Source organism: Acanthisitta chloris, unplaced genomic scaffold, assembly GCF_000695815.1.
Source record: "Acanthisitta chloris isolate BGI_N310 unplaced genomic scaffold, ASM69581v1 scaffold13175, whole genome shotgun sequence".
In the NCBI taxonomy this organism is placed as follows: domain Eukaryota; kingdom Metazoa; phylum Chordata; class Aves; order Passeriformes; family Acanthisittidae; genus Acanthisitta; species Acanthisitta chloris.
This window is the reverse complement of record NW_008672207.1, coordinates 6,700-15,223: the sequence shown is the minus strand read 5'-3', so window position 1 is coordinate 15,223 and position 8,524 is coordinate 6,700. Positions and strand designations below refer to the sequence as shown.

Sequence of the window (8,524 nt, the reverse complement as noted above, 5' to 3'; positions counted from 1 at the left end):
TCAGACAAAGAACCAATTATGTCTCCAAAGCAGTTAAATGAGGAAAATGAGATCAATGAAGAGTTTGCTAAATCCAGAGTGTCCCCAGGGGTGAGCTCTGAGCCAAGCCCTGATAGCCCACAGCCATTGGGTGCAGAGGGTCGTGTTCCAGACACACACTGCTGCTAGGGAGCTCAGCTGGCCCCTGCCAGACACCATAGCATAGGGACCTGCCACCACCTTCATCTCCTACAGCACCTCTGTGGCTCTGGGTATCAAATCACTGAGTCACATAATGGTTTGGGTTGGAAGGACCTGAAAGATCATCTCGTTCCACCCCCTGCCATGGGCAGGGACACCTTCCACTAGCTCAGGTTGCTCCAAGCTCCATCCAACCTGGCCTGGAACACTTCCAGGGATGGAGCAGCCACAGCTGCTCTGGGCAACTTGTGCCAGTGCCTCAGCAGCCTCACAGGGAAGAATTCCTTCCCAATATTCAAATTAAACCCACTGTCTTTCATTTTGAAGCCATTATGGGTTGGTGCAGGCTCTAGCCATGGCTGGAGTAAGCTAAAGAGCTGAGATAGGTCAGAGCAGCAGGAGCAATAGAGTTTTGGGAGTCCTCTCTTGGGTGAGAGCTGAGCTCTCTCGTGGGGTGACTCATGAGAGCTGTGAAGCAGCAGGTGAGGTGCATCTTGCACCCAGGAAGTACAGATTCTGCCTGAAAATGGGTGCATGACCACTCCTCTGCCCTGGCTAGTGCTGCCTTTAGCTCCCATGGGACTCTGGTGAGACAGATCACCCCTGGGGTCAGGTTCAGGTGCTTTTTGCACCTGCAGTGTCATTTCTTTAATGTGGTTAATCCTAACCACAGAGAGCACCAGGGACATCAGCAATAACCATTTAAAAATCCCACTTAGGAAGTGCATTTCAACAATGACAGTCTCAAAGTCCACTTTAAACCAGTTGGGTTTGATTTGAGCATTAAAAGTGTATTTACAGTTTTGCAGGTCTTTCCAAGTGTGGGAACTGGACATTGCTTTTTCCCATTTCAAGGGCAGCATTTTAAGTGGCATCTCATCTAACTTGGTGGGTTGGACTAGATGACCTGTTGAGGTTCCTTCCAACCCAAACTACTCTGTTCTGTGATTCTATATTCATAGGACCCTGGTTGCTGAAGCTTAAAGAAAAGACCAGAGATGCTGAGAGTAGGCAAATAGGGGATTGGGGCAGGGATGCTTTGTCAGGAATCCAAAAGAAAACCAACAATCAAAACCAAACCACCTCTCAGCTGAGAATCTGGGGACAGTGCAACACCTACAACCTTGGGAGAGCAAAGCCTTGCATGAACCTGCAGGACTGATCACCCTTACAGGGAATGCAGCTCCAAGTCAGTCTCCAGGGCTGCAGCCCCCTCCAGACCTACAGAGCCAGCAGGCTTCAGCCAGCTGCTCAGGATACAAATGCATGGGACAGGAGGGTCAGAGGTAGGAGACAGGAAGGAGAAGAGTCCCATTGGCTCCTGGAAGCCTTTACAAACCTCGTCCATCCATGACTTAATGTCTCAAGGGAACAAAGTACTCAAACAGCTCCAGAATACAGGTCACACAGCCCTTCTCTGCCAAGACTGACCTGAGGCAAACAGCTCATGGAGAGGGAATGACCTCATGGATTTCTATGGCCTTCTATTTTCTACCCTGTAACAGGCAGACAACTCCCCAAAGAGTTTGGCTACATTTGTCCTGGCTGGATAAAGTCCAGTACTAATCTACTCACAACCTGCTAGTTTTGCCCTCAGTGTTTGCTACTACTTCTTTGCTGTTGCTTTTGAGGGAATCCCATATTCCAAAGTCATTCCTCCAGGAGATGAGGAAAACCCAAACCACACAAGGAACACAAGCAACAGGAGCACCAGTGCACTAGTGACAGTCACAGATCAGCACCACTAATACTCTTACTCTTTCATTTCAGGTGACACAGCCTTCACAAACTCCTCCATCCATGCTGTTACAGGTACCTCCGGGGTTGTGATCTGCTTTATGTGTCTGTTTGTATGTACATTTCCATGTGGGAATGTAAGTGGAGATCCCACAAATGGGAACCTGATTCCAAAGTCCCATCTGCTGAGGCACCTGCTTCCAGGACACTGTGTTGCCTGTCTCCACCTCCCCATCCATCACCATTCACTCCCAGATCTCCAGGGGCCATGGAGGCCTCTGTGCCTCAGAGGGTGACCTGGCTTGGCTCCCCTTTTTGACTGGAAGAGAGCAATGCTGTGTTCAGGAAGCCTGGGGAAAGCAGGGGGATCCTGCCTTGGCTTTGCTCCCCATTTCCCCCAGCTGTTTCCTAGCTGTTTTCCTCTCCCCCATGGATCCTCAGAGCCAAGGCCCTTTGCCCACTGGTACAGCCACGCCAGTGACAAACCCTCTCCATGGCATCTCTTGCCCTCCTCACCCTTTTAGCTCTCCTTGGCTACCATGGTCCCTTGCTGGCCCATCCCTCAGCCCTCCCTGTGGGATCCACAAACAAGGAGCATGTGTAGGAGGTGTCACCTCCATGTCTCTCTGCTTGTGTTACAGGTCAACCCCAACCAACAGCACACAGCCCTGACATAAGGAACCACACCTCAAGTAGTGCTCGGCTGGAGACCAAGAGTGCAGCTCAGGCCATCCCAGCTGGTAACTGCTCTGACACCCAGTCCAACTGGGCCACCCAGCAGTAAATGGGGCTCTGCAGAGGACAGTGGGGGGGAGGCAGGAAATTTGGGGTGTAAAGGCTTCTGAGCCAGCCAATTCATCCCAGAAGAATCAAGGCACAGGTGTGAGCAAGAACAGGGGATAAATTGAACAGGGAATAGAATCCCAGAATGGTTTGGGATGGAAAGGACCTTAAAGCTCATCTCGTTCCACCCTCTGCCATGGGCAGGGACACCTTCCACCCACCCACGTTGCTCCAAGCCTTGTCCAACCTGGCTGATCTTTAAGATCCCTTCCAACCTAAGACTTTGTATGATTTATGACATGTATACAAAATAAAGGACCTCTCCAGATCCACATCTGTTAGGCCACTTGAATCTTTGGAGACAGATCTGTTCCTGCTATGGTTGGGAAAGAAAAATCTAAGCATAACTACCCCTCCAAAGGGACCCCCAAAATAGCAATGTAAAAGATCTCAAGAAGATCTCAGCTTCTGCTTCCAAGCCCTGCAGAAAAAAAAAATGAACTTAAAAGAAACTTGATCCTAGTTGATTCCAATATTTTGGTGAACCATTTGGTTAGATGGAAAAAAAAACAAAATCCACACTAACCTTGAAACCTTTCACCCTTTTTTCATGATATTGGAAAACCAAGAGAAGTCTAGTCAAGGAACTTGCCTAGAAATTCCAAACAGGTGATCCACTCACTCTTCCTTGCAAAGGGCTTATTGAAAGGTTTTTCCTCCACATCTTGCTCTGAATCTGTGCAGCTTGGAGTAGCAGGTTGAGGCAGGTGATGGAGCCTCCAGACCACTTCAAGAGGTGAATTATTTGTGCTTAGAGACTCTCAGTGAAATGAAACATAAAAGCTGGCATTTGAGATACCACACAAGTGACCATGTGGGTGCCAGGCAGCTCCAGGCAGCACAAGTGTCCAGTGATAAAAATAACTTCAGTTTTCAAAGCAGAGAAAAAAGCAGTGGCAAAACTCAGGCTTTCTCCATGAGTTCTGCCAGCTCAGCATCTCCTCACACCAAAAAAAGCAAAAGCTAATTCCAAAGTACAAGAGCTCCTTGACTCTGAGCAGGATGAAGGCTATTTCCTTGCCTGTGCTTTCCCTAGCAGATTATTCCCAGCTCTCAAGGAGTTTGAGGACTCTTTGAGATAGCTGTGCCCTCCTTCAAGCTGCTGCTGAGCAGAGCTCGTACTGAGCAGAGCTCTTTGAAGTAACACTACACTTCTCCTACAGAGCCTTCAGTGAAATCAACAGCCCCAGCCAACCTGAGTGCCACCTCTGCTGGTCAAACCACTCCAGCCAAATCCTCCTCCACCACTACAACACTGACAGCACTGACTGTGCGAGGTAAGGATGGAAAACTCTGATCCTGGCTCAGGCAGCACCTGTTTGTGCAGCCCTCCTTATGCAAGGAGGCATCAGAAACATTGGGCTAGCCCAGGCTATGCTGCATAATCAGCAGCTCAGCAAACTTCTTTGAGTCTTTGATGAAAGAGCAGCTCATTGCAGCTCCCCAAGAGCACAGGGCTGGACACAGCCCTGACAAGCTGTACCACAGCAGCCAGATCATGTTTAACCAAATAATGCTAACAGAGGAGCTACAGGCACCCCAGTGCCCCCAGCTGACCTCTCCCAGTCTCCCCAACAGACCTCTCCCAGTGCCCCCAGCTGACCTCTCCCAGTCCCCCCAGCTGACCTCTCCCAGTCCCCCCAGCAGACCTCTCCCAAGCTCTCCTCTCGGGTACACTCTGACGTGACTGCACATCTTGCTAGCTGAGCATCTTTATGTTTGTTTGGAGAGGAAGCCTCATTCAAACAGATTTTGTTACCCCATGGACACCCAACAGCTCTCCATAGTGGAATTTGTAGTTGCTTCAAGAGTTAATTCTCCTTTCCTGTGTTTTCTTTATCTAGGTGATAAGTCTAGTGGGAACAGAAGCACAGCAACCACTTCTCCACCACCTCAAGGTACTTTATCCTCTTATAGAGTAACAATAAGTTTATATAATCACATGGCAATCAGTGTGCTCATTCTCATATCTAAGCACTTGTCTTTTCCTTGGGGTTGAGCCATCAGTAACACCCCAAATCACATCTGGTATCCTTAGAAGCAGCGATAAAACACAAGATTAAATGCATTTAACATCCTCTGCTGGGATGAATTTGAGCAGCTGAAGGATGGATCTATGTTTAGGAGAAAGGAGCCCTTTTAACATCCTTTTAAATTAAAATAATTGTGCTTTTGACAGTTTGCTTAACCCAACTTGCAAGAAAAAAATGCAAGTAAGAGCTTTCTCAGATAAGGGCAGAATCCAAGGGACTGGGAAGACTGCAATCTGTCAGCTGAGCTGACTCCACATTGATGATTCAGCCTCAAGAATCTGCAGTGGTCAAGTCAGAAACTGCTCTGCCTCTCCAAGTACCTCTCAGATCTTCTCTAACACAAGCAAGGTTGTACACCCATGGTCAGCTGTGCCCACTCAGATGCCCACCCAGCATGGCTGTGCCCAGCTGAGCCAAGAGCCTTTGCCTCAGAGCAGATTGCTGCTCATTACAACCCTGATTCATCACTGAGAAGCCCCATACATCTTTGGCTATGGAAACATTGCTGATGCTTCCAAAAGCCAGGTCTCCTGTTGTGTGAGACCCCACATTTTCCAGGGATGGAGTGTCTATGCCAGGCTCAGCAAACCACAGCTTGTGCCCTTGGCTAGATGAACAATTTCAGAATGAAACAAAGAATTTGATGACTGGTGAAAAAATTGTACAGCAGCAGTTGCTTCTTCTCTAAACTGTACTGCTCCATGTGGCTTCTGAAACAGTTAAATTTGTTATTTCATGCCTTTTCCCCCTTTTTCTTCTGACTTTGGGCAAAATCACATTCTGAAACAGTGATGTTTTCTGTGAGAGAGGAACTTCAGTTTCAGCTGCACGTCCTGTGCCCCAGTGCAGTGCCAGGAGCTGTGCACACCCTTCCAGGTGCCACAGACTTTGGGCCAACCCTGCTCTTGGGAAGGTGGGGGTGGGAAAGGAGGGAAGAAGATCGTACTTGACCTACAGATGATCTTCTGAAACTCCAAAGTATCATTTTTAGTCTCCTGACAGGGCCTGGAGCTGCTCATTAAGGTGGATGCAGACACTCTGCTGTTCGACACACAGCCTGGAGGCAGCAGGGGATGTTTTTGCTCTGTACAAGTGAAACACAAGGGCTAGCTTTAAATTTCCTTGCACAGGCACTGGAAGCAGCTGCCACAAACCAAAGAGCTTCACACAAGCCAATTTATCCCACCGAGAACTGGAGTCCTTGCTCAGACAAACCTCTATGCTGACACAACTAGACTACATATGAGTACAAGTTAGTGCAACTCAAATGAGCTTAATTACTTCTAGACAACCCAGGGCAGCATATCCACTCATTTCAAATCCAAGGACAAGTCAAGCAGTCAATGCACATCCACATTCTGCAAAATTTCTTCCTCTAAGCAGATTTCTTTTGAAGTTTCAATATTTATGAGCTATAGCAAATTAATAACCTTCCCAGTTCACTCTTCATTGCTGTTTCTGCTCAAATCCTGCACCTGACACTGCAGAACCTGAAGAGTTTCTACAAGGGCATTTGAGTTTTGGGCCCCTGGGTTTCTATCTGGACATGGAAAATAGTACAAAGTATGTTTGGTGAGAATTCCATATTTCCCTGGGTATCACCAGCATTACTGTGAATCCATTCTCCTCTCCAGGTGCCCATTAATTCCTTTGGTTATTAGATGACACTCAAGGACAAGACTCATGTTCTGTGTTTCTCTATGCAGGTCAAGATCCCACAAGCAAGAGCACCACAGCATCAGCCACTCAAAGCACTTCCTCCTTGCTCTCACAGAGAGGTGATTACTGCTAAGTATTTTACAGCCCTTAACAGAGCCACCAGCAAGGCCATCACACTGCTGTCTTCAGGGCAGCATGGAGAATTGCCCACAAGTCCCTGAGAGGTGCTGGACAGCCCAGCTAGCCCTTGAAACACCTGTAAAGCTTTTTTAGACCACACAGGTCTTGGTCACTTTGCTGTTAACATTGATGGGCCTGGCCAGGATCCAACTTAGTCTCTTCAATAATGTGCAAATGTGAGTTAGTTCTTTAGCATTGCTAGGAATCCTCTTCCCAACCTTGGAAGACTTTAATGTAAAGCTGCTTTTTTCCCTTTGTAGGCACCTCAGAACTTGTCACCCCAACACCATACTACTCTGGCTACTTGCCTGAGCCCACCCCGACAGACGACAAATCACCACTGACAGTGGCAGCTTTTGGTAAGGTCTTGTGCAGTCTGGGGAGAGGACAGGGCTCTGTTTCACCAGCCCACACTGCTTGGGACACCCAACTTCATGAGACACTGGCACAGGTTGCCCAGAGGAGCTGTGGCTGCCCCAACCCTGGGAGGGTTCCAGGCGAGGTTGGATGGGGCTTGGAGCAACCTGGGCTAGGGGAAGGTGTCCCTGCCCAGGGCAGGGGGGGGGATGGAATGATCTTTAAGGTCCCTTCCAACCCAAACCATTCTGGGATTCTGGGAATCTATTCTAGGCAACAAAGCACCTACTAAATCCTCCCAGGCATGCCCAGTATCCAAGGGACAGACAACTAAGTCCATCATGGCTACACCTGAGAGCTTGGGATCTTGCTCACAGCAGCAGTGTTTGCCCAAGTTCCATGTTAGGACAATACATGGGCACAAATCACCCCATTCCCATGCCTTAGTTTCCCTGACAAGGTCTAGAATAAACATACAACCCCACCAGAAGCTTAGACACCGTTTTGGTCCCTACAAACCTATTGGGGCTGCATTCCCACCCTGCTGTACTGTCTTCCCCTGTACATCTGCACCTGCTGGGCAGGAAGGAGCCAAGACACTGGCACAGGTTACCCAGGGAAGCTGTAAATGCCCCATCCCTGGAAGTGTTCCAGGCCAGGCTGGACAGGCCTTGGAGCAACCTGGGCTAGTGGGAGATGTTCCTGCCCTGGGCAGGGAGTGGAACAAGATGAGGTTTAAGGGCCTTCCAATCTGAACCACTCTATGATTCCAAGTCCTGAAGTAGTCTTAGGAGGACAAAATTCCACTGCAAATAGTTTGATTTATTGAGGCCTGATGTCAGAATCAAATCTGCACTTGGCCAGCTGTTTATGAGACAGATAACACCACTCACAGCCTTTAGCTTGTCTCTCCCTGTTACATTATTTATTTATTGGACTTTACACACCTTTAGGATAAGATTTGTAGTAGGAACATACTGACTCATATCTATCCCCAGTGTAATCAGCTGACTTCTGCCCTGCTGGCACTGTCTTATCAGTTAAGTATTCATCAATTACATATTCATCAGAAGCCCTTTAAGATTAAAACACAAGAGGATAAAGCCATTTGTTCTAGAGACTATTTACTTCTCTGCCTATTACATACTATGCTCACATTAATGAAAATACTGATTTCCTACCCAAGTTCTGATGACAGTCAAAGTGCTGAGGCACTGGCACAGGTTGCCCAGAGCAGCTGTGGCTGCTCCATCTCTGGGAGTGTTCCAGGCCAGACTGGATGGGGCTTGGAGCAACCTGGACTAGTGGAAGGTGTCCCTGCCCATGGCAGGGGATTGGAACTATATGATCTTTAAGGTCCCTTCCAACCCTAACCATCTGGGATCTTTGTATCTCTGCTACCCCAGGAGCCACATTGCTCTGTCAACCTCAGACAGTTTTCCCTCCATCCCCAGGTGTCATCAGCTTTGTTGTTATCCTGATAGTGGTGGTGATCATCCTGGTCAGTGTGGTCAGTCTGAGGTTCAAGTGTAACC

At 48.3% G+C, this 8,524-nt stretch overlaps 1 protein-coding gene across 1 annotated transcript in view; it reads left to right on the top strand.

The window, feature by feature from the left end:
* Window positions 1–1,950: 1,950 nt before the first annotated feature.
* ECSCR (endothelial cell surface expressed chemotaxis and apoptosis regulator) overlaps window positions 1,951–8,524 on the top strand; it is a gene marked incomplete at both ends in the record, with an annotated part of 8,687 nt that continues 2,113 nt past the window's right edge. The window contains 7 exons of the mRNA XM_009074430.1: window positions 1,951–1,992; window positions 2,559–2,609; window positions 3,924–4,037; window positions 4,605–4,658; window positions 6,500–6,571; window positions 6,893–6,991; window positions 8,444–8,524. The exon at window positions 8,444–8,524 is cut by the window's right edge and continues 9 nt beyond it. Coding sequence (XP_009072678.1) covers window positions 1,951–1,992; window positions 2,559–2,609; window positions 3,924–4,037; window positions 4,605–4,658; window positions 6,500–6,571; window positions 6,893–6,991; window positions 8,444–8,524 — 513 coding nt within the window. The remainder of the gene's footprint in view (window positions 1,993–2,558; window positions 2,610–3,923; window positions 4,038–4,604; window positions 4,659–6,499; window positions 6,572–6,892; window positions 6,992–8,443) is intronic.